Source organism: Phoxinus phoxinus (genome assembly GCF_949152265.1).
Source record: "Phoxinus phoxinus genome assembly, chromosome: 14".
NCBI lineage: Eukaryota > Metazoa > Chordata > Actinopteri > Cypriniformes > Leuciscidae > Phoxinus > Phoxinus phoxinus.
Window position 1 is genome coordinate 24,693,269 of NC_136889.1, and position 27,220 is coordinate 24,720,488.

General features: G+C 38.8%; 1 protein-coding gene across 1 annotated transcript in view; it reads right to left on the reverse strand.

The window, feature by feature from the left end:
• The window catches only part of prkceb (protein kinase C, epsilon b), a 104,271-nt gene that overhangs the window by 43,794 nt on the left and 33,257 nt on the right, over positions 1-27,220 (reverse strand). Inside the window, exons 3-10 of the mRNA XM_079635718.1 lie at positions 8,334-8,496; positions 6,983-7,017; positions 6,306-6,394; positions 4,597-4,726; positions 3,977-4,119; positions 3,685-3,778; positions 2,679-2,866; positions 2,425-2,598 (exon numbers count right to left, since the gene is read on the reverse strand). Of these exons, the coding sequence (XP_079491844.1) occupies positions 2,425-2,598; positions 2,679-2,866; positions 3,685-3,778; positions 3,977-4,119; positions 4,597-4,726; positions 6,306-6,394; positions 6,983-7,017; positions 8,334-8,496 (1,016 nt within the window). The remainder of the gene's footprint in view (positions 1-2,424; positions 2,599-2,678; positions 2,867-3,684; positions 3,779-3,976; positions 4,120-4,596; positions 4,727-6,305; positions 6,395-6,982; positions 7,018-8,333; positions 8,497-27,220) is intronic.

Below are 27,220 nucleotides of genomic sequence, written 5' to 3' on the forward strand. Positions count from 1 at the left end.
CCGCCAAAGCGCTGTTGTTGTGTAAATGAACAACCAAAACGCATACAAAATCTTCCATTTTAAGTTGAAACCGGTGCCGTGTAAACGGCCCTTAGTTGAGTTCATGGAGCTCTTCCTAATGAGCTGCGTGTTAAATAAGGAAGACATACAAAATATGCAGAGCGGCGGGTCCCCAGGACCGGCACCGAGAGCCACTGGTCTACACATGCCTGACAGAGCAGGCGACGCAAGTTTAAATCCAGCACATGACATTTCCCGATCCCATTTCCCTGTCATTTCCTGTCATTGCTCTTCTCACACTAAAAATTCAGTGAAAGTGATTAAATTACGGCGACTATTCTTTAATGTCGCTTTCAGTTAAAACTCATCACTGTTATGGTCTTTTAAGACTATAAGTTTTCCGTTTTAAGAGGTCATCTTGTTCTCCACCATTCTTTCATCCTACACTCGCCCTTTTCCTTCTCGCCCGCGCTCGTCCCCCTCCCCTTCCCTTTACCTCCTCCCACTCGTGTTCACAGTAAGGACACAATGTTCTTTTTGCTTGTTTGGGGAAACTGCAGAAGTAAATAAATTAGAGGAGTGGAGGATGCCGTCATGATGGCTGACTCCAGGTTTTAGTGGAGGAAAATAAACATGATGTTCATGTGAGGTTAGGACTGGCCGCGGCTGCTGTTCTTAAACAGTCGGCTCTATCTAAAACAATTATCACACCAGCAGACCGAGAGAGACTGAACGAGAATCAGAATGGTGACCTAATGTGGAGGGTTTATCTGATGTGAGCTTATTATAGACTATAAAAGAAATGTTCCCTTCCAACAGGTGCCTGCCTTTCTGTGTCAGGCGAACAGATCAACCTGTTCCTTACCCGAGCGTGTGTGTGTGTGTGTGTGTGTGTGTGTGTGTGTGTGTGTGTGTGTGTGTGTGTGTGTGTGTGTGTGTGTGTGTGTGTGTTTCTGTATTTGTATGTGATCTGCTGCTGGGCTGTTTGTGGAATGGATAAGAACACATGTTTTTAATAATCAGCATTATGACGAGTCATGATAATAACTAATCCCATTACCACCTATAATGTTTCATTGACTGAAACTGAGAGGCTTTACAGGAAAAAAAAGTTTCCACACGTTTTTAATTGCCATGACTGGATATTGGATTAGGATTTGTAAACATCATTGCATAGAGAACATATTCACAAAAGTCTAATAACTACACAAAGAAATATTTCAGAACTGATCATAACTGGATATGGCAGTATAGAAACTACAACGACTTTTCCAGATAATAACAATAATAATAATAATTATTATTATTATTATTTTTGTTGTCATGGCTTTTTGGTTTTTGGCTATATTACGTTTATCTATATTTTCATATTTAAATAGTCTGATTTAATGTCGTTTGACATTTTTTATTGATTATATTAAATATTTAATTTTGATCTTATTGTGTATATTTGATTTTCTTTTTAGTTTACTGTCAGTTATTTTAAACCATTCACAGAGAGCAATAACCACACAAATAAATATGTCAGAGCTGATCATAACTGGATTTATGATCAGGATAGAGGATCTCAAGATCAGGATTTCTCTGACATTTTTTCAGGCTTTTTAATTAAAATATTATGTGGTATTTCCAACACTTTCCAAAAAAATGAAATCTTAGGAAATATAGTCCAACTTTTAATAAGACAATGTTTCTATTATATTCTCATTATGCACATATTTTAATTTAATCATGGTCATATTATTAATAAGCTTTTAAGTTTTGGGCTTTATTATTTATACTTTTATATAAAATGTATTATTTTGATCTTATTGTTTGCATTTGCTCTTTTTAGTTCATTAAAGAGATACCAGTAATTTAAGGAAAAAAAAGTTTTTTTTTTCACAGTTCATCTAATAACAAGAATAAATGGAAGTTTGTCAATAAATATGTATTAATTTATTCAGATTTTATTTACATTTCAAGGCTCAAAATTATAGCATATCATTTTAGCAGATCACTTTTGATTTAAAGTATAATTCTCATTTCAGTGTATAAACGCTATTGGTGTTTTATGGCTGGTTTTCACTTGAATTAAAAGCCTTTTAAGTTTCAGCTGGAAAAACCTGAATATTTCTAAAATATTTCTCACAAATTTCTAAAATGTGCCCAAGTTCTTGATGAACTGACCCGTTTTTGTAATTATTCCCCAAGCCACGACCTTGCCCCCTTCAGATAAAGAGCTAAACCGCTGTACAAGCTCTAACCGCTTTCTGAATACTGGACAGCATGTAATATTACAGCTCCATCTAGTGGCAGTCTGCAAAACTTATGAATGAGGAGAATGTTTTGCCATTTAGTGCTTGACTGTCCATTTTGCTCATGATTTGAAAGTTTGCAATGAGGCTAAACTGAGTGTATAGCAGAAACCCTCCTGGCTCTCACCTTGGTCTGAAAGCAGCAGTAGAGTTGGGTAAGATAAGGGTGTTTTCTGGCCAGGGCTAGGATGCGTTTCTCAGTCATAGTGCAGTCCACATCATCGTCCTGCAGGATGACGTCTTTCTTCAACACTTTCACCGCAAAAACCTCATCAGTGCCTCTTAACTCAGCCAGCATCACCTGTGCACAAAGACAACACTGCGCTCAGACTGCTGGGCCCTTAATACACACCAGACGAAACTACCAGACGTAATCCGCACCTTGCCGAAGCTGCCTTTCCCGAGCACTTTGATGAAGGAGAAGTCGTCCAGCATCATCCTTTTGGTCTGGACGGTCTTCACCTCTCCGTTCTCTCTCGCCTCCCCCGTCTCCTCGGACTCTCCCTCGGACTCTTCACCTCGATGGTCAAACGAATGTGCCTTCCTGATGTTCTCCAGGTCCTTTATATCTGCAGATCACAAACCAAAGCCAAATCACGTCACATGCTATCTGACCCCATATCGAGTCTGTCACATAAAAACAAACAAAAAAAACATGTTAACTGTAATCCACGTACAATAGAAGTCTACGGGTAAAATACAGCATCGGATCTACAGTTTCACGCATGTTTTAAAGATTTGTTTTATTTTGAAATAAATTAATAGTTTTATTCAGCAAGGGTGCACTGAATTGATCTAAAGTTACAGTAAAGACATTTATAATTTTAGAAATATTTCTGTTTCAAATGATTATGTTCTTTTACACTTTCTTTTCATCAAAGAATCCAGAAAAATATGTATCACGCAAAAATTCCGCACAACTGTTTTCAACATTGATCTTTTTTTTTTTTAAATTGCGCCAAATCAGCATACAGTATTTGCCTGTGCATGTAGTTATATAGTCATGTGATGGATATCAGGTATAAATGACATAAAGCACGGGCTATCAAGCGCTGTCAAGCTTTAAAATGACAATAAACCACTATAACTGTACTGCATCATAGAAGTTGTAGCTTTTAAATTAAATACAGTCCTTTTAGACTATTAGCCAATTGATTTCATTGATGACTTTTGTTTGTTTGTCGAACAAAGCCATGAAAACATGGCAAAATACAAGCTTCACATTGTGGTACAATGGCCCCATAAGACTTCCATTTTAAGTCAATTACAAACTTAAGGACAAGTTAAACTTGTTTTATGTGGTGATCTGTTGTACTGAATATAACAAAATAATGTATTGAATCCAGGAAGCATCTGCAGAGCTTTATATTTAGCTTGATTCGTTTACCCTGGTCACATGGTGACGTAGGTGCAGATTTGGATCGGTCCTCTTCTAACAGTGGGGATATGGGTAAGGGTTGTGGATCTGGACCCTGAGAGATCTGTGTGGAAAAACAAGAACAAATCATCGTTCAATCATCATTATGTTTCAGGAGGCCTGATCAAGTGCTCGCTATAAAGACCAGTATGTACTATCATCTACAGCTGCATGGAGGAGAAGGAGGCTTTTGACCTTTCAGTTCTACATGCGCACTTCTCTAGTGTGAACAAATAATTCCTGATGGTTGTAGGCCGCTTACCTTTTTTCTCCTCTGGACGCTGCCGGAGAGTTTATCTGGAGTGACTCCGAGGTCGGACAACACCTTGGCGATGCCCCTGGCGTCCACCCCACAGATAGGAGCTACATTACTTTCACAACGCTTGTGCACATTCATCTTACAAACTGAGGACGGAGAAATGAAGGGAGACGGCATGAGAACTTAAACTGTATTTCAATGAATGTTTGAATCTTGGAAGATTTGGGGATATAGCAGGGTTATTATCGTTTTATCGTATCGTATGCTCTCTTTCATACATGTCATCATACATTTTTTAGAGTATGTATATATAGCCTATATATTTTTTTCAACCAAATATGGACGAAGCCAACTATTGGTTTAAATTTTTTTATAAAAAAAAAAAAAAAAATTGTATTCAAACATGGGATGAAACAACCCAACATTATACTGAAAAAGAAAAGTAAATATATTTGTATAGGGATTATCAATCTTGAATTAATATATTTAATAACAGAACAGAGAGAGAGAAAAAAAAGTGCATTCACCACATGACAAAATAATTGAAAAATCCCTGAAAAAGTGGCAGCTTTTCCATGACTGTGGGTACCCTGTATCTATATTTCCCAGAATGCCGCTCTCACCTTTGCACTGCAGCCCTTGCCGGAGCAGACCCCACAGTAATGAACCGCAGTGGTCACAGAACGTGAGGACTTTGTAGTTGTGAATGCGGAACTTATGAGGCATATTGACGCTGAAGCGCTGAGATCCCACCTGCAGGGGGCGATAGAGGATCAGAAAAATGCCTATGCAGTCATCACAAGCATTCTAACAGAGGAAAAACTGCAAAACTCTTTGTTTTTTTAAATGTATTATTACTTACATCCAATATAGCTGTGGGTAGTGACACCCATTTGATAAAGCCTATACACAGTGATGTTGATTGCTAACAGTAAAAACATGGTAGACCTTATTATTTAACTCCAGAGGAAAGTTATACATCTCAGGTGTTGCTCTTTATCTCAAGAGATATAATGGATGTGTCCTAAAATGAAGTAGACTAAAAATAGACTTAAACTGGAAAAAGTGACCTCCAGGTCCACTTTCCTGCCGAGTTTTTCTCCAACCCTAATAAAACTCACCTGAACAAGCTTATAAAGGTCTTAAAGATTACTTAAAATGTTGTTGGTTGCATCCGAAATCACATAATTCAACTGTATAGTAAGCGAAAAACGAAATTGTGACAAAAGAAGTATGTCAGAATTCACCTATTGACCTACTACTTCCGGCGAGATTCTGAAATGTGCATACGATGGACACTTTACCATCCCATGAGGCCACAGGAGAGGATTTATGAATGGCAGTGAAGTGACACAAGATAATGACAACATAGTCTCGAATAGCCAGACCTTCAGACTGGCTGCAGAAGTTTTGGCCAAGGCCAAGGACCAATCACAGTTAGTTTTTTTCCACGTCATGGTTAGGTGCGTGAAAATGTAACGTTGATGTCCCTACAATTACAGACCGATGTGTAAAACTCTTGCATGTGTTTCAAAGAGTCTATGCCATGAACTTTACATACTTCACATACTTTTGATTCTCATCAGCGCTGATTGTCACAGTTGTAAACAAGACGGCTTTCTTCTTCCATGAGGGGGTTTGGCATCAAGGGGACTTTGTTTACAGGCGCACCGTAAAAAAAAAATGACACATACGTCTCCCGGACATCCAGTAGAATTCAACCAATAAGATGACGACTTCAAAAATCCTGAAGTTTCCAGTTAAGTGTGCCATATAATAAGACAAACAGCAAGCGGTCCGTTGGCATGACTTATGACAACATGGCAAATGTAGTAAGTCTGGATTACATTCATACTAAATACACTCATACTATATAGGACATACATTTGAGCGGTCGTGAAGTAATTACTTATTCAAAATAAGTACCAAGAGCTACTAGATTTGGGACGCAGCCATAGGCAGGCATTTTGATCAAGGTTTGATCTAAACTCTGCAGGAAAGTGGACCTCGAGGCCAGAGTTGAGAACCCCTGGGCTAGAGTATAGTACTTTGAAATTAAAGTGTAGATAGCATAACTCTAGGATAAATTCTATGAGAAATGTCTTTTTTTTACATTGCATCTTTGCAAATCTGAATCACAGTTTGACACATTGTTAAGACCTCTTCTGAAGCTCAAGAAAAGATTTATGGGTAATGTTTTTTTCACAGGATAAACATCTGAAAAGCAGGAAATCTATTAGCAAAAGTTTCTATTTTACTCTCACTGGTGAAAAGATCTGAAATGAGAGATATTAAAGAGACATCATGTGATTTTTCTACAGGTTCCTCTCACCTCCTCTGTGGTGTCATCCTGTTTCTTCAGACCTGCACATTTAGTGATGATCAGCTCATGGCAGCGTTTATGAACCACACAGGTGCACACTGAGGGACAGAGACGGAATTAGCTTTACTTCACTTTTCTGATGTATTACTGTGAACTCACAGATAAGAATGTTTTCAGCTACATTATAGATATGATATTTTTAGGAGGTTCCTGTCCATGCCAGAAGTTTCCTTCGTTTCAGATTGTGGGCTAGTCACTGCTTAAAGGAATAGTTCACCTAAAAATACAAATTATCCTATTATTTGTTCACCATGTATTTTGTTGTTTTATTCTGTGGAACACAAAAGGGGAATTTTGAATAAAGTGCTCGAGTCAAACTGACTTCTCCGATGATATTTATCTTGCATTGTTTTCTTGATGACTGTATTTATATTGAACTGTTGTGGTATGGAAAAGAGCTGTCACATCATTCTTTTAAAAATGTATCTTTTGTGTTCCACTGAAAATACAATATACCGGTATGTGGATAAGTAAACAATGACAGAGTTTAAATTTTGGTTGAGTTATTCCTATGTCTTTAGTTGCTTTAGACTTTGTTGCTAATATTTTCGATGAACAAGCAACCCGATATACCCGAACAGAAACAGTGATATGGAGAAATATTAAGAAAACTGAATTTGACCTACCTTGGCACTGATACCCTTGCTTTCCTAATACACCCCTGTGAAGAGAAGATCAGCTATTATTTTTCTTGAACAGTGACACTAAACACAACAGCATGTATTTTAGTATGCATTAAACAGTTCATAAAATAAATAAATAAATACAGTTTGTTGAATTTTTATAAAATCTGCATTGAGTTGTGGCCGCATTCCCACCTTAGGTGTGCATTCGAATAATTCAACAGCCTGTCGCCAATTATTCCTTACTTAAATTACCCCTGTAGTCAATAATTGTATCCCTTAAAACTCAAATTCGATCACCAAAATTACATATTTAAAAGGTTTTTCCTGTGAATAAAAAAAATATTCATGCCTTAAAATAGCTTGAATGCAACTTGAATACACCCTTCATTTATCATACGCGGAGCCATTAATATGCAAATTAGCCCCGCCTCCACTCCCGCCAGCTCAGAGATCCACTCAGCCAATTTACTGAGGGAAACGCTGCACAAAGGTATCGCTCTTTACAACGTCGGACACATAGCGGTAATTAATATGATTAGCCTTTTGCTTTATCTTGTTATCAAGCAGCTAATAATGTGTTTGTGACGTCAGAAACACCAGCGATTTCAAACCGCGTTTTTGAGACTTCTTTGGTTCACTGCAGTTTAAAGGAGAAAATACTCAGCAATAGTGTTTGTAACTTACAAACTTAAAAATGTGTACATGGTTTGTCTTAAAGCATATTAAAAACACCACATAGACATATAAACAACATTAAAAACTTGATTTTCACCACAGGGGGACTTTGGTGCATTAACTAATAATGTTAACAAATAAGACCATACTGCAAAGGGTTTGCAATATGATTATGCAAAAGGGAATGCATGTACAGTGTGTGGACAGATATCCTCCTACGTTGAAAAATTGCTAACAGGAATTGTATCCTGGTGACTCTTTAGGAGAAAATAACTGTTCACATATATAGAATTCAAAGGGTGTGTGTTGTTATTCGCTGCCCTTCCCTTCAGTTTCAGTCCCACACATCATGTCTGCACCTTATCTTTAAAACAGCCATATTATTTCTGTTCTCCAGAGAGGCGGCCGCGGGACACGGTCGTGCTCTTGTGCAGTGTGGTGGAGGATGCCAGACACACTCAATACACACGTATTGTAGCACCGTCACTCTGAGCCTCGGGGCTTTTCCCAAAGTTACCATGGAAACGCAGCCCTCTGAGGGGAAACCACCCGTGAACGGACTCATGAGGAGGGACAGTGTACACTGGTTATGTCAAAACTCAGACGCAGGTTTGCCAACAGACGCAGCTGTACAAACAGCACTACACACACAGCTGACGGTTGCTGTGGGACTCACCAGATGAAGTCGCGGCAGTGTGAGCAGTAGGTGGGCTGTCTCAGGTAGGTGGCCATGAACTTGTGCCCGTTGACTTGATGCACTCTCCTCCGGACAGCTCCCTGCCTCTTCCTGGGACGCATGCGTTCACGAAACACACGCTCCTCATTTTTGCAGCTTCCAGCTGCAAAACACACACAAATGCACAAAACAGAAGTTAAAAAATGTAAACATTTATGTGCACTCATTCATCCATCGTAGTAAAAATTTTCACATATATACAGTATATACCTATATATAATATACAGTATCTTACAAATTTAAGCCCACCAATGTCTGAGACACTCACTTACACAGCCCTAGGATGAAGACTCTAATCATATCAGTAACCTTGAAAATGCTGTTTAATTGTACATGGGGAGGGGTCACCGTTTAGAAATCACATGACCGGTCGAATACTATTCACTTTATAACCCTCCTTATTTTAAAACACTTTTGTTTGCTGAATAAATTAATCATGATGACAAACATACATTTGAGAGGGTATACATATAGAAGACCATGTTAGCCGTTTTTGTTCATATTTATACTAACGCAAAGTTAATAAGAAAAAAACAAAAGCAATCAGAGAAGTTAGCTTGTTTCTTCTAAAGCTTAAGTAGCTTTAAGCATTTCTTTCTAGACTACCTGATATCACTCTCAACTATGTGAGATATGAGATATCATATCTGTCCCTATGACAGACGCTATTGTTCAACCAATCAGAAGACGGATTGGTACTCTGTCGGCCACTAACAGTTGTGAGGGAATAGTTTAAAATGTTAAATTTTTTGAGTAAACTAATCCATTAACTGTGTGTGTGTGTGTTATTGACTGTGACAATGGCACCATGTTGGAGAGTTGTCAGACGCTCTCACTAGGAAAAGAAACAAGGCCACAGGGGTGGAGCTTCACTCTTTCTCTCTCTTCTTCTCATTCTCTCTGTGGAGCATGAGAACTGTGATCACTCCTGAGTATTCCCTTATGTCAATGTATCCATCTGCTGCAGTCACACTTCTCAGCCCTGAGAGAAAGAGAAGGAGAGAGGCTGGACTTGGAGTCACAAAATGACAAAGCAAGTTGTGTCAAACTGGCAAGCCGATAGTCATCTCCTGTTATTAATAAAGCCATTTTGTGAGTGTGTGTGTTTTTTTAAAGCTATTTTTGCCAGCCAAAAAAGAAACCGAGCCCTGGGCATAGCAAAAAACCTTTATCAACCGTAGAAGAGAAAGTGCAAGAGAACAATCCTCTTCCAATCGGCAATCCAAAACATGACGAATGTTATGCAGAATTATATTAACATGCTATTTATTCAAATTAAATCACATAATTTCAGGAGTTTAAAAACTCTTTCGCTTTTTCTTTCTGAGAAACTCCACACGGACTTCGGTTTGGCCTGCTTTTGAAATCTGAAGTTTGAAATGATGTCACACCAGTTCATTTCTTCGAATTTGAAGTATATCAATGCCATAAACATAATAAAATTTTAGTTTTTCGTTAATAATAAAAAGTTGTTCAGCTATTATAATTATTAATAGTAATCTTTTCAGACCATTAGTCAACAAATATTCATAAAAAACGGCTGATTGCTCACTAAAACCCAGCTCACTAAGAGATTGTCAATTCAAGTAATTTCAAGTTAATTTAGATACAGATGTGACAGAACATTAAAATATCCATTTAACCCATTAAACCATTCATTTACACCAGTTACAGACCTATTTAGGCGGAATTGCGCAACTGTTGTGAGCACGAGATAAGTATTATCGCATTGACAGGAAAATTATCATATTGATCAAGAGAACATGATAGACATGATAGACATTACTGCATTGACAAGCCAAACATAGCGAGGAGGAGGCATGTGACTTTGGGAGAACATGGGCCATTTGGTCTAGCATCCCGACTAGCCTGATTCAGCAACATTGCCTCAACCAATGACAATTTGTTTACCTGACCAATGGAAGACAGATGTATTATTTAAAAAAACAGTTTATGTCTCACAGCAAGTGCACACTTCCCCTGTAAATCATTTACAACTGAACGTTTTTAGGGTCTTTGCTAGAGCTGCAAGATATTCAAGAAAAATACAATATTTGATCATGATAATAATAAGTGAAGTCAGTTAAAATTATATTTAAAGTCCCCCTTGAGTAAAAATCTAATATTTAATGTTGTTTATATGTCTACATGGTGTTTTTTAATATGCTTTAAGACAAACCATGTGTAAATTCATGTCAACACTATTGATTTCTCTTAAAAACTGCAGTGATCCCCTATAAAATCCCCTATGCAGTGATAGTGAAAAAAACCTATACCAAAATGTATTTAAAAGACTATTATTTCATACTAAGTATACTAAACATTAACATATTTACTGACATATCGCTTGAGACTAAAAAGTGTAAATCTAATCACCATACAGTACAGCCAGAAGTTCACTTTAAGAATGAATAAAGTGGCATAGATGAGATAGAAGATTGGTGTTTGATAACAAACTCATTATGTAAAGTGAAAGTGTGATCTATAATGATATTTCCCTCTTTGACTGAAAAGCATTTAAGGATTAATAGAAGATATAATGCTAAAAATCCATCTTAAGGTGAGCAGAGTTCAAATTCGTGGAAATCTGATGACTTCTGTATTTTTAGTAAATGCTCTTAAATGATGGTGCTCAAAAAAGGGTCAAGGGCCAATCTAATATAATAGCAGAATGTTAATCTAATTTTGTATAGTTTAGCTACTGCAGGTAACCTGAGTCCATGTGGATTACAATGCAGTCATATTTACATAACAGTCGAATAACTGTTTATAGAGTTAATGTTTAGATGTACTGTAGGAAATATTTAATCTAGGATAACATAACTGACGTGATCTACATCAAACAACAAACACAGACAAAGAAAAACAATATGGTTTTTTTAAGCAAATTCTATGCTAATCTCTCATTAGTCAAAAAGAGTTCCACACCAGTTTGCTGTGTGGGACAACTCATGATGATCAAACAAAAAATAAATGTTGATAGCGCCTCAGAAATACACTTTTGTGGGAAATCAACCGACAAACACTTTTCATAACAGATATTAACATAACAGATATTAAAGTATTTAAAGGGATAGTTCACTTCAAAATGAAAATTCTGTCAGCATATACTCACCCTCAAGTTGTTTCAAACCTGTGTGAATTTCTTTCTTCTGCTGAACACAAAAGGAAGATATTTTGAAGAACTTGAGGGTGAGTATATGATGACAGAATTTTCATTTTGAAGTGAACTATCCCTTTAAACATTACAAAATGATACACTTCACATTTAAAAACGCTCCACGTTGAGTTTGCGTCTACATGATGGGGATTAGATATGTGCAGCAGTTTCAGGGCTGGTCCTGTTCTAATCACCATCTAAGGACAATGGACCAGTGGCGCGTGTCTAGTCTCACAGGAGACTGAAGTGAGTCGGCCTCATATGCATCACCCACATCCTCCTCTCAACTGCTTGTAATGAAAGAGAGAGAGAACGAGAGACAAGAAACAGATGTAGTAGCTCATGCTATCTCAGTAGGATATGGATGGTCATTTATCAGCTCTCACTCATTAACACTCAGTGAGGGTGAGAAGAACTCGGCACACAGAAGCCTTCAGATTTAAGATCATATAAAACTTCTAGTTTCGGATTTTGTCACATTATTACGTCATAGTGCGATGAAAGACTACTTCTGCAGAAGATCAATGCCTATTTCTACATCTTTGCCTCTTTAGCCCCGCCCACCGATTCATGCATGTCATGTAGTAAATAGACAGACGCAGATACAGGATTACTCCAGCAACAAAACGACAGAGATGCCTTTGAGGATTACAGGACGGTTTGAAGTGCCAAGTTGTGAAAAAATAGTCTTTGCATTGCCATCCATCCCAGCAAACAATAGCCGTCATTTCAACGTCTCTACAGACCCGATATAGTCCGGCTATGAGTAACACACTTCTAGACAAAAAAAAAAACTTGAATTGGGTATATGTAGTTTTTGCCAAAATAACTTGCAAGATAAATTACATTCCATCATGTAAGCTAAGTCAACAGTGATCACAATGTGATTAGTTTTATTTAAATTCTATGCTATTTGTAGCCCACTTATAGTCAAAACTCATTCATTGTAATTTTTGGCCAGGCAGCGCATGAGATGGTTGATATCCCATCATGTTACCAATGTCAATAATATCTACAAGATGTAAGTGTAATTTCATGTCATGGTCAATCTGTAGTCACGATTTAGCTATTAAACGACTGTTAGACTGCTATTAGACGTCTTTTAAACGCAAAATTGCTTGCTGGGATGTGATCCTAACATTAAGAAAGTGTGGATGAACTTCATTTTGACAAAGTTCCAGTCAGATCGCATCAGTTAGACACTGTTCGTTTGTTCGCTTCATTTTACAGCAGATTCATTATTAAACTAGACACATTTCGAAGCAGGCTTTTCAGAGAGACTGAAAATAAAAATGATGCAGTGCACACTATTGGATCCGACAGCAATGTTGCAACACATGAGTGTGAGTAACAGTGTTATTTCCATGTGTCACTATTGCTTTTTCTGATACAGATTATTTGATATGTACTGAGTATTTATACAGCACAGCAGTCTGCAATTATTTGTGTTGATTTGCAGTAAAAAAAATAATAAAAAAAATAATACTTATTGTATTAATAAAATAAGTATTAATGATAGAAATGTTACCAATTTTTTTGTACCAAAAATAATGTAAATAATGACAGAATTAAAAATTTTGGATTAACTGTCCCTTTAATAGCGATTAATCGCATCTAAAAGTTTGTAAATATATAATATGTGTAGCCTATATACATACACATAAGCCATGTCATGTAGTATTTAAGAAATCTGAACTGTTGATGTTTGTGGATATGCATATTTCTTTATGTGTGAGTGTGTGTATAAGTAGTGAGTGCTATATATGCATTGATCTGTAGGTCAAACTCAAAGTTTAAAAAGCATGTGTACAAGATAATTATTCAACAGGAAAACACTTGGATTTCTACATATAATTGATGACTTAAACTTCACCCTCTGGGCCTACATAGCAACCATTGCCTGGCTACATGCAAAAGCTGCCTAGCAACAGGTGTAGGACGGGACTGTCAATGGAATTAGACACATTAATCACACCATCAATCATATTGATGTTTAACAGCGGAACTCTGCCTCTCTCATTCATTTAAATCAAGTCAAATTTATTTGTAAAGCACTTTTCACAATGCACATTGATTCAAAGGAGCTTTACGGAAAATCATGATATTAACGTATATAATTCCTTAATATCTTCATGCTTTATAGCACATTTTACAGATAATATATATCCAACTTTATAAAGAGAAAACTGTGCTATAACAGTTTAAATTGTATGACTATATAAATCACTCAGCAGAGATATACTAGTAGTATTGTTTTATGTGAATGTATATATGCAGGTAAAATAGAATGATAAATATATAATCAACTGATAAGATAATTTACATTTTTCAACAATAACAATCAAGTAGTAATATAGTTCACATTTTTCAAAGATATAACAATCGAGCAGTTGAGATAAGCTATAAATTCCTTCTTCTTCTTGTAGACCAGAATGTCTCCAGTCTTTCACACCTAACTTTTCCCAAGGACCCCATTTCACAGGACTTTAACACAGGTCCAGTACAATTAAAAGTGGACTCATATATCAGTGCAGCTCAAAGGACTCTTTGACCTAGTGAAAACATGCTCAGTGATCAGTCTTTAAAGAACTACAAGTGTCAAACAACTATAAAATCAGCATTCAACAGCTTCAGGTAACAGGTGTCAGGATATTATTTGTAATTAAAAGGGATATATAGTTCTCCCCAAAATGAATATTTTGTCATTAATTACTCAACCTCATGTCGTTCCAAAGTCGTGAGACTCTTTCGAATTTCAAATTCGAATTTTGAATCTTCGGAACACAAATGGATATTTTTGGGATGAAATCGGAGACCTTTCTGTCCTTCCATTGACAGCTACACAACTGACACTTTAACGCTTCAAAAAGTTCATTAAGAGATCGTAAAAGTAATCCACTTATCATGTTCAGCTGTGCAATCATCAATCACCATCATCATCACCTGTATATAAGTTTAGTTTTCTGTCAGTTTAGTGTCTGGTGTCATCTATAGTGGATGTGTTTTATGTTGCTCTGTTTTTTACCCATTGGATTTATTAAATATTATCTATTTGCCTTCATCTTCATCTTCGCGTGTGTTTATACAACCACCCCCGTGACAGAACACCAGACCAACAAAAGTAAATACGTGTAGTTTGTGAGATTTTCTTTTCTTTTTTTCCGTGTTCAATATTTTTGTTCTGTTGTCACCCCTCCTAGCATTATGGACTTTCCAGCAGTTAAACTCTTGTACCTTGAGCAGGGAGAATGCTCCCTCGAGGAACATTTAAAGGACTTTTTGGATCTCGCCCATCAAACCACCTTCCCGGACAACTGTGCAAGTATAAGGTGGCATTGAGATCGGTAGTTGTCCGTGAAGGTGGTTGGATGGGCGAGATCCAAAAAGTCCTTTAAATGTTCCTCGAGGGAGCTTTGCGACATATGTGGAGTGGGTGCTCCCCATCCAGTCCCCATCCAGTGCCCAGCCAGAACCACCCAGACGACAAGGATTGGCGACCTGAACGGAACGGAGACAGCGAGCCACGATGTAGCCCACGCCCCCAAGAGCGACCGAGGATCATATCAGTCTGTCTTTTGCTGGTCTCGCTGGCCCTGCCCAGCCCCCCTCTCCCACTACCTCTCCAGACAAATTAAAATTGCCTTCTTTTTTTTAGCATTGGTCTTCAGTCTTTTCGCCAGTCTCCAAGCAATAGTGCCAGCCAGTTATCACCGTCTCAGCAGCGAGGAACCACCTCAAACCTATTGGGAGCCCCATCTCCTCCTGGGCATTAGGAGCTAAAGGCTCCGCCCCCAGCCTCTGTGCGCTACAATCTGCCTCGACCCGTCGCTCTGGCCTTTTTGGCTGCGGCCTGCTCCGCCCTACCTCTGACTCCACCTCCGCCCTCGGTCGCTCCAACTCGCCCTCCGACCTCTGGATCCCCACCTCGTTCTGAGGGGGTCATCGCTGCGGCTCCACCGCGGCCACCTAGATTGCGTCATCTGTCCACCTTGGCTCATCGGCTGCAAGGTGGGCTCCATCTTGTCTTTATTGTTTCCTCTCATCCCTATGGTGGCCCTCATCAGTATTCCTCCATGGCTCTTCCCTCCATCAACGCCGCCATGGGACACTCCCCTGGCCGGGGAAGTCTGCTAACATCCCAACTAACCCTACTAACCATCCTAACTAACCAACATCCCCTGCTCAAAGAAGACTTGAAATCTTGTGACTTCAGAAGACTTGTAATATAGAGTGTAATTCAAATGGACTGTTCTTATAGTGTTTTTTTATATTTTTTATTAGAGTTGGACAGTAGAAATCCCCATCCACTGTCCTTGTATGAAAAAGAGAAGCTCAGACATTCTACATAACATCTCCTTTTTTGTTTCACTGTTTTGGAGAGTTAATCTTTGAATAATTCACCTTCTGGATGGATGTGAGAGAAGGTAAAAGAGAGATAAAACATCTGTATATGATTAATGAACTGTAAACTTCAAAGTTGTCTGAAAGACCCCGTGAGATAAAAACATCAAACCAGGGGACACTACAGAGGTGACATAAGAACGAGAGCACAAACAAAGCCTGCAAACACAGCAGGGAGGCACGTGACTGAGGATGTATTTTAGTGAGCTGTCAGGTGGAGTACAGGGGGAGTAAGTGTGCACACTCAGCAAACCCTCATACACTAAACCTGCTTTTGCTTTGTATTGTCCCACAGCATAACAAATAAATATAGACAAATCTGCATCCATAAATTAAACTTTTCAGGTATTCATCACCCTTGATACAGATATAAAAGCTGAGCAGCATGAAACTGCAAACCATGTCAGTTGACTAAACAAGCTGTTTAGTCTATCCGGGAACACTGCCAGTCCAACAGAAAGGAACAAAAATAATTCACATTTGATCCCTTAATGCATGAGAGGGACATATCGTCCACATTTACAACATTTAGTTGCTTACACTGCTGTTCAAAAGTTTGGGGTCAGTAAGATTAATTTAAAAGAGAATGTAATACTTTTATCTAGCATTAAAGTGGCACTAAATACATTTAGGCTGTCAGGACCACTATTGTCAAATTCGATTGGCAATTGCTTACAGTTTTTTGTAAGCAATTGGCGGTATGGTTCTGTTCTGGGCAATAACTCCCTGCTCATCCATGCAGCCTAAGAGCAGGGAGAACAGCAATAACCCCCCGTAGGCATTTAACCCTAATGCATCTACATATATGTTGTGCCTCATTTATTTTTTTATATGCTAGCAAATTAAAACATCAAAACTTCTAGATAAACTAGTCTGTCATACTAATCAAAGTTGGTTGCTGGTCGATTAGTCACCCATTGTGATCCATCCCTTCGTTGAAAGCTACAGGTGTTACCAAGTCTCTCAATCTAAAATCCAAAACAGACAGCCGCTGGATTACTATGAGAGAGACATTATGATTATTTTTATTGTCTTTCAATCCCCCATTGTGAACGACTTCAGTCACTTGCCACTTCTTTCAAAGGAGACATCTGAGTTTTGTGTACAAAAGATCTCTTTTCAAAATCAAGACCATTGAGCGCTAATTCCCCCTCTCTGACTTTTCAGGCGGTGAAGCAGATTTCACATAAAGAGATTAGATAACACACACTCACACTCACACTCACACACTCACACACACACACACACACACACACACACACACACACACACACACTGCAGCGTACATCTGGAATGCATAATGACTCAGCACTTTGAATACTAAACATGAGTTGGCAGAGAGAAAGGACATGTCTGTTTTTCTTACATTCAATACAGAAACACACAGAGTAAAAGAGGCAGAAAAGCTCCCTGAGGATCCATCATTTAAAAATATCAGATTAAGTGAACTGAGAAAAGTTACCAGCCATATCATGTTAACTGGATTATGTATTCTGCATTATTTAATATTTAAAAAAAACGCAGGTCATTGCGTCTTATTCATTCAAAATTCATTAAATCAAATGTATGCAGAGTTGATGATTCATGAATAAGATCTTGCTAAAAATGTATTGTGAATTTACAACAAAATTTTTAACCAACTGAAACTACATGTACACAAAAATCACATTCTCCAGATGGCTGTAACGTGTATATTCTGTTCTGTATGTTCTGTTTTTGGTTTAATTTTCACTCCGTTTGCTCTGTTTCTGTTTGCCTAAGTTCCTAGTTAGTTTTCCTGGCTGTTTATTAGTTTCCACACATCTGTTTCTGTTCTCCGTGATTATGTTCCATGTGTATTTTTAAGCCTCGAGTTCTTTCTGTTCAGTGTCCGGTATCATCAATGTTGATGTGGTTGAGTTAGGATTTATTAGAGACTGTTTTTGATCCCTATTCCTTTTGTTGTGTGCGCTTCATCATTACAGCCAAACTTGACAATGGCCTTAAAAAAGCAATTTGTTACGCAATTTTTTAATATATACTAGAAATGCAATGTAATAAATAACTGACTCAACAAAAGTTTATGTGCACCTGTTTTGAATCTGGCTGAAATGCTGCATTCTGCGCACAAAAATGCGCAACTTATGATTGGTGAATGAGGCCAGTTGTGTCAAAGTCCATTCATAACAACAGAACTGCTAGGTCCAATTTTCACATGCAATTTTTCTGTTCAGATCGATGCATAAAATAAAATAAAAACGTCAGAAAGGCTTTTGCAAATTCACTTTCTGACAGTAGGTGGCAGAAATACAACTCATCGTAACAAAAAAAAAAAGAATGATGGCAAGCAAATGTTAGTGTTAGTCTGAACAAACACTTACACAGCACTTTGTGTAAACAGGCCGCACGTGCAGTGTCAAAATCTCACGGCATCTGCCACTACATTGTGAATTTAGTTTTAGTGACTTAATGTGAGAAATATTACACATACTTGTCATCACATGGAGAGAAAAAAAAAAAAAACTTTAGGCAACCTACATAAATATATGTTATTTTCCTGAGTAGAAAATTCCTAACTTGAAGGTCACAGCAAATGTTTTATTGTTATCATTTTTAAATGTGATATTGCCATTCCTAATAAATCTACCAGCCAACTGGTGGGTAACAACAACAGCCAATTTTTACTAGCACTTGGTGGGTGTTAATTTTGGACTGTTTGTGCACTGAATGCAAATGACTGTCTGCAGTATGTATTATTACGCAGTTGCACGCAGCACTGCCGGGCAGTTATGATGAGCACAGAGAGAATCAGAGCTGTGATGGCTACATTTCTCATTGGGGTATGACCCGATTGAAAGATCATCATGATGGACTGTGAACTGCTGTCTTTGTCTGACTCCTGTGTGACTCACATGCACTTGTGTCTCCAGCCCGTCTCTGGTCGGGTGTCTTAGTACTCAGCGTGTGTGTGTGTGTGTATGTTTTTGTGAGGACCGCTGATGTTAAGCAGGACTGACGCAAGGCAGTCAGCCAGCCAGTCTCCTTAAACACACACACACACACACACACACACACACACACACACACACACACACACACACACACACACACACACACACACACACACACACACACACACACACACACACACACACACACACACACACACACACACACACACACACACACACACACACACACACACACACACACACACACACACACACACACACACACACACACACACGGAACTCTGCAACTCCTACCTTCATATTGACATTTGGATATTTTTGCTTTAGTTTCTTTTTCCTGAAACAATTATTCTCAAATTTTTTCATTTGATGTTTAAAAAAAAACTTCTCCAGAGAAAAACTGTTGCTTTGAGGTTGCTCTTTCAAACAGTTCCCGTGAATGTGTTTGGAGACACTTAATAATTGTTTTATAATTGTTTGTATAATACACTCCAAAACATATTTAGGCCTAAATTTAAAGGGCTCATGAAATGGAAAATCAAAATGTTCTTGATATTTACACATATAAGAGTGCACTCTTACTCTACGATAAACACAAACGGTTTCAGAACTCAAAACTAACAGTTTTAAAATATAAATATAATTTGCAACCCTTCTGAAACACCCAGATTTGAATTCAAGAGAATCCTAATGTCAACTCATGTCTTGTCCATCAATCACAAGACTAGAGCTGTTGGATAAAGATGGCGAGTAAGACCGTCAAACTCAGAATTTGTTCTGTCAGTGGATGTAAAGAAACTGCAACTCCAAAAAGTTTGTATAGCATTCCTAAAGATCTGAGCATTACAAATGCAAGGCTGAAGTTTACTTTTAATGGCATGCCTGAATGACTGAAAGATAAAGTTTTCGTTTGTTCTGCATATTTCACAACAGACTGTTTTGTGAATTATTCTCAACATGCTGCCGTTTTCTCTTTGTTTTTATTGGAAGATACAGCAATGCCAAGCATTTTGTCCTCTGAGGCAACACAGGTAAGTAGCCTACATTTCTTTTTAATTTTACAGTGTGTTTGTAATAAACATCAAACCATGGTTGAACTCTATTAAGACACCAAGTGTATCATTGTTTGAGTGTGACTAATAAAATCCTTGCACTCCCAGATCAGAAATATTTACTTTAAATTGTTAAAATTTCTTTATTATGCGAGTTTAATATGTTTTATTATGGTTTATGTTACCATTGTTATTATGAATTATTCAGTGTGTACCTTGTGTTTTACTGTCGTCATCTTTTAAGAAATTTGTTAACAGTAATCCGTATAAAGATAGTGTCAGCATGTGGTTTGCGACATGCACAGACACGAAGGAATTTCTAAACACAACAGTCTTTATTCTCAAACAAAACACTCAGGAGATCACTGCAAACAGGAATAAGTAATGTAAACCACATATAAAGAAAACAAGAACCGACAAGGGACTGAACTAAACTTGAGGTATAAATACATTGGTCAAAAAAAGGAACTAAACAAGACACAGGTGACAGCAATATGTAACTATAGAAACAAACGAGGACATAATCTGTAACCAAGGAAGTTTAGTTTCCGCTCCTGGCTCGGGAATGGCCTGAGGAGCTGGACAGACATGGTCCCCGGTTTTGGCTCTGTGAAGGACATGGTGGCTGGCTCTGGCTCCACAGCACAGTGCGGGGTCCGTGGCGTAATGTAAGCCACACATAAAGCAAACGAGAAACGATAAAGGACCGAACTAAACTAGCGGTATAAATACATAGAACAAAAGAACTAAACTAGACAGGTGACAGCAATACATAACTATTTGAGATGTGCGGATCAGCTCTAATGTCACCCGAATCCGCTGTTAAAATTACATCATGAAATTTGAAATTTAGGCCTAAATATTTTAAATCTAATATTCTCTCTTTGTTCCATATGTGGCAAGTATTTGAGCCAGTCTGGATCTCTCCATCAACGCCCTCCATGAAATCCACTCCGATTCCACCTGTGTCCCTTAGCCAAACAGAACAGCACCACTCCGCATGTGTGTGTGTGTCTAGTTCAGACAGCTGTGTGATCTTCAAAAGATTCCACAACATTAGGGATTAGCCTGACCACTAGGTTTTGTTCACTGTTTTTCCTCCTGTCGTTACTGATTTATCAGCTGCTGAGTCTCTGTGGTCGTGCTCGGGGTACTGCAGGCATGCGACTCAAAAGAACAACTTTTAGTTGAGCACTAACACTGTGGTTCTTAACTAGTGTTGCTTCAGGACCCAGGTTTTACACTGCACATTAAATGGCCATGCAATATAGTACCAACATATTTTATCATACAAAAGAAAACAAAAGTGCCCTTAAAATTTGTAATATTACCTGCATATATTAACTGTACATACAGTACAACATACACAAATATTAGTATGACACAGACTACATGGGGAATTGAAATTTCCCCTGTTTTAAAATATATATTGAATTTCATGCTCCTACAGCTGTTACAGTTATGGTCTGCCGTGCGCATGGTGATAGAGTTAATAAACAAATACTTTATTCCAATAATAAACACGCAGGCAAAAACGCAAACCACATTAATTGAAATGAGAACCGACAAGGGACTGAACAAAACAGCGAGTTTACATACAAACCAAATGACTGACAGGAAAACAGAATGGCGCAGAGAAACAGGAACTAAGCAAAACTCAACAGAATATCAAAATAAGAGTCCATGACAGTAGTACCCCCTCCTGGAAGGCACGTCCTCACGCCATAACTAAACATCCAACTGCAGAGGGAGGCAGGGGGCTTTGGAGGAGGACGCAGAGCTGGTAATGGACAAGGATGAGGAGGAGTCAGTGGAGAAAGACACAGACATGGTGGAGCCAGAGTGGCCTCGGGACCGAGGCAAAGATGGGGACTCAATTGACCGGGGTGATGATAGAGCGAGCATGAACGAGGGGAAAATCAGAGGAAGGGGGGAGCCCAGTGGAGGGAAAGGGGTGGAGGGTCGACGCGCAGCCTGGAGACCCGGAAGTCTGTGGTGGAAGCTGAGCGATGACCGACTGAGATTGATCCGGAGGGACAAAGGAGCCCGGAGGAGTCCATGGGCAGATGGGGAACGGTGGAGACGAGGGAACGCAGAGCCGGGCTGACAGGCCGAGGTGGAGACATGGGCCTGGATACCCAAGTGCAGCCGGGGACTCAGCTGGTGGAGGGGAAGCCTGCGGCGGAGATGAAGAGATGCATAGAGCGTGCGGCGGGGCAGAGCCGGAGCTGGACCACTCCAGCGGAGCCGACAGATTCAGGGGATTAGACGCACCCAGTGCAGGGGATGGGACCAGGAAGTTGTGATGGGAACATTGGAAGAAGTCCGCTGAGATGGACTGGGCAGCTTGCATCGACTCCGGGACTAAGGAGTCAGTCTGGCCCTGGCTACGGGACAGACTCGGTGGAAGTCTCCGGCTCGCAAGCTGTTGCTGGAGCATCCATCCCAAAAATGCAAACCACATAAACTAAAATGAGAATTGACAAGGGACTGAACAAAACAGGGAGTTTAAATACAAGACGAACCAAATGACTGACAGGTGATGATTATTCGCAAACATAGAAACAAACGAGGAGATAATCAGTAAGCAAAACTGAACGGAGCAGAGAAACATGAACTAAACAAAACATGGCATAATCAAAATAATAGGGGTGTAACGGTACTTGTATTCGTCCCAAACCAAGGTACAGATGTCACGGTTTGGGTTTGGTGCATTCAGTCACACAACATATACAGTCAGTCACAGACGATCCACACAGACGATCCACATCCTCACTGGTAATGCAACGAAGTTTGCTAAATGGCACGACAGGAAAAAGAGCAGAAGAAGAACAGCGCATTGAACGCTTGAAACCAAATTCCACTAGATGCATCTTTCTGCGCTCCCGGAAAAAGGTGTGTACTGTGAAAGGCTGTGCACGAAACAGAGCGAAACGTGGACAATTAAGTATAGGGTTGGGCTTAAGCTTTGAATGTTTAAGTATAGTTTAAGTGGAGCAAATTGTAACACTCCTACCTCGTCTAATTTTACATGAGATGTTTTTCATTTTTGTAGCTGATTGTGACCAAATACTGTACCTTTTAGTTTTTATCAACCCTGCAAAAAAATATGACCTATGCAAGAGTTAATTCTGTTAACTGCCTAAAGGAGGAGGCTGTCCTGTACCAATTGCTCCAGGGGGGACACAATGCCACTAGGTGGAACAAACTGTAATTTGCACTACTGTCTGTTCAAAATAAATGAAAAGAAACCTAGCATTGTGGATTTGATGCTTTTTTTCTGGTAACACTTTAGTTTAGGGTCCAATTCTCACTATTGACTAGTTGCTTATTAGCATGCATATTACTAGGATATTGGCTGTTTATTATTACTTATAGAGCACATATTAATGCCTTATTCTGCATTACCTTTTTCTATATCCCTTAATCCTACCCCATACCTAAATTTAACAACTACCTTACTAACTATTAATAAGCAGTAATTAGGTGTTTACTGAGGCAAAAGTCATAGTTAATAGTTAATCTTGAGAATTTGATCCTAAACTAAAGTGTGACCATTTTTCTCATTGTACCGAACTCGTATCTAACCGTGACCCCCAAACTGAGGTACGTGACTTCTGTATACCATTCCGAACCGTGACTTCTGTATACCATTACACCCCTACAAAATAAGAGTCCAAGTCCGTGACAACAGCTAACCTATTTGTGGTGATTTTACTTTCTTTTTTCTCCAACCCTTTTAACAGTGTTGTATTTCTACTTATCGTGCTATCCTAACTCTGCATGAATATAGGGTTAGTTGCATTTTATTATTTGCATTTAGCTTTGTTTTTCCCTGTCTGTGACCCTATTAGAATAAACGTAACCCATTTTTGGGCCACGACCCACAAACTGAAAACCACTGCAATAACATGTCGATATGCACATTCAAACACTGGCAAGCCACTTCCAAAAAAGTAAATGCCCGAAGAGGCATTTCTCCCAATTACAGTTCCAAGGAAACGAAAACCTGTGTTTTTGGAGGAGAAAACAAAAAGCACAGATTGCTTGTGTTTTCAAAAGTCTCTATTTTATTCGGGTATTTAGATATGGCTAGGGTTCCAGGTCCACTGGGGCAAAATTGGGGTCTGATTGCTTCTCAACAAGCAGCATACTGTAATATAAAGTATCATTTATGTCCGTAGCATAAACAGTGCATGACAATTTATGTAACAGAGTTTAAAACGTAGTGTTTAAGGATTAGAAGAAACTTGACGCTAAACACAGATAAAAGAGTGCAGAACGTTCTGTGTTCCGATCACTCAGACCACTTTCAGTGGTTTTGGGCAGTGGTCAAAAAGGCACATGGCCATATCACATTTGTAGCACAAACATTAAAGCACATGACTACACTGAAGTAGCAGCTCCTCATGTAACATCAAATTTTCATGGCAAAACAGACATTTAAAAATTTGCTGACTAGGTAGGTACATAACACAAAAATATATATTTTAATGTTGAAGAGTTTTGTAAAAAAAAAAAAAAAAAAGGCCCTGTAATACACAATCGCAAGGGTCAAATTCAGTCTCCGCAGCAACGTCTAAAATTGATGACAATGCTTAATTTGGGATCAAAAAATATCATAGGTCTGTGTTGTTAACACACTTTAAACTTGCTGAAAGGTTTGATTTCCACAGAAATTAATGAATGATCAACTTCAGTCTTCTTCACATAATAGTGTTTTAAAAAAATTCACTTGACAAACTTGTTTACTTTTTACGATCTGGTTTCTCAATCAACAACATGACAACAGTATATGCAACGCATTCTCATCCTTGGACGTCATATACTGACGCTTTTGACAAATCGTCTACATCTAACGCACATGGCACCCTTTAGCGTCAATATGACACGCACAGAGCTTTGTTCGGTTATGGTTGGGTTTAGGTCTGGGGTAGGGTTAGGGTTAGACCGCTAGGAGGCGCCTTCTGGCCCATATCTATCTGCGTCTCATATTGACGCTAAAGGGTGCCATGTGCGTTGGATGTAGACGATTTGTCAAAAGCGTCAGTATATGACGCCCAAGGATGAGATCGGGCTGGTATATGGACCCACAAACATAGCCTGAAATGGTGAGCCCACAAATGGCAAAAGTACAATTACCTGGTCAACTTGGCTGGAAAATGCAAACTTCAGCTCATCGGTCAAACAAGCATTTTATTTTATCTTGTGCTTGACTAAGACGTATTTTAGCTAGCTCAAATCTGCTCAAAGCCTGTGGGTATTTGAGGCGAGTACAAGACTCCTAGATCCCTCTACTGTCACACTGTAAAAAGTCCCTGGCACTGGACCGACCGTGTAAACTTCTGTTCACTTCAGTACAGTACTGAGCATGAAAGATGCCTTGAGATCAATTTTAAACATCCCAAACCATGAGGGACAAAACCCAAAATCAGTCAAAGCCGCCTGTCCATCTGTTCAGAAGAACCAATGCCAATGTGGAGCTGACGCATGCACAGATCAGATTTACACTTGTAAACTGCAGAATGGCAGTTTGCAAAACAGATTGGCATCTGCAAAACGTACGATGCACAACACACTTCAAGGCCCTTTAACCATGACATTCATGTTTTGTGTCTCTTCTTCAATATCTATTGTGGTTTATCATCAATATCTTTAACATCAGACCAGACTCTGAGAAGAATGAACTACAATTCTGCAACTGCTGATAAACACATCGTCTCTGCCACTCTTTGAAGAGTCATCCAACTTTCATGAAAACAAAATGTTAAGTATGAACTTCCTGATGCAAACGGCGATTAAACGCAATGAAATATGAGTCACGTAGACTGTTTCCCAGTAAAATGAATACGTGTCCAATTAAAACAGTCTGAAACAGAATGAGAGTGACAGAAACAAAACACACACTTTTTTTTACCCGTTCCTTTAAAGAGTCGACTAATGCAAAGTTGCAGCTAAGGCTCAAAGTATACTTCATTTTTATGCGTACACTAGCGTATGTGTACAGTGTGCATGACAGATTTCTTCATCCGTATGGTACACACACATACTGTACGTACATGGCCATTTTTTCTAACCCTTTGCCACGTGTACCACATGTGCAGTGAATCTTTTGCAATTAATTGTTCCACAAGATGGCAACACTGGTCTGGGCTACAGTTTTCCCCCTGGCAATTGTTTCATGGTAAAAAAAAAAAAGGATGATACTGAGGAAGAGACTACTGGAGACTGCAACAATAATAGATGGCCGCATTGACAGCTGAACCCTGAAGTGCATGTTGTACGCATTTGATAACATTTGACACATGCTCAAGTTTCATTTTTGTCCAGTGTGTGCACCAATTAACTCCAAAATGTATGTGATATAAAGAGTCGATTAACCTAGAGTTGTGTGTATCTCTTAACCCCCTTAACACAAGCGCTTGTCAAGCACTCACTAATAGTTTTTTTTTTTTCATCCTGGCTAAAAAAAAATCAAGAATAAGCAACATGAACTCCATCTTGGTCCAGGCTAGTTTATGTTGGTTAGAGCTGGTATAGTGCTGGTCTAACTGCTGGACCAGAGCATAGTCATGCTGATCTCAAGCAAAAACCAATCTGGTGTAGCTGGTCTACCAGCACTCACGCTCCTCATGCGGGGGACCAGAAAACCAACAACCAGCATCCCATGCTAGTCTCAGCATGCAACACATAACTTATAGTGGTGACCAGTAATGCTGGATATTTCAGCAGTGACTGTGAAACAAAGGGTTGGGCCAGTGTTGCCACTTTCTGGACAAGTTGCATGTGCAAGCTGAGAGTACAGAGTATGTGTGGTTAGAAAAAAAATTATCTGTGCATGTACACTAATGTACATACTGCTGATAATGAAATGTACATTGTAAAACTTAAAGAGTACAAGTAAAAGCCCAAGTATACTTTGGGATAAAGCAGTTAGCTTGCTAACCGAAGGCTAATTTTTTTTTTTTTTTTTATGGAGCGAAATGTTTAGTTTAACCATGTTTAGCTTTGTTAATATATTGTGGGACTCGCATAACACCAGAGCTACTGGCATTGACATGAATAGGAATGCTAACGGTTAACTCTTTCCAGATTTATTAAACCTCTTTCGGTTATGCTAGCTATGATGCTTGATAAGCATCTTATCTCCGGAATAACCGTTCGAAATACAACATATGCCTTTCCAAAACATGACAATTGACCGTTCGCAAAAGCCACGCCCCTTAGTTATTGTTACTACGCCCGTCAAACAATTGAGAACCA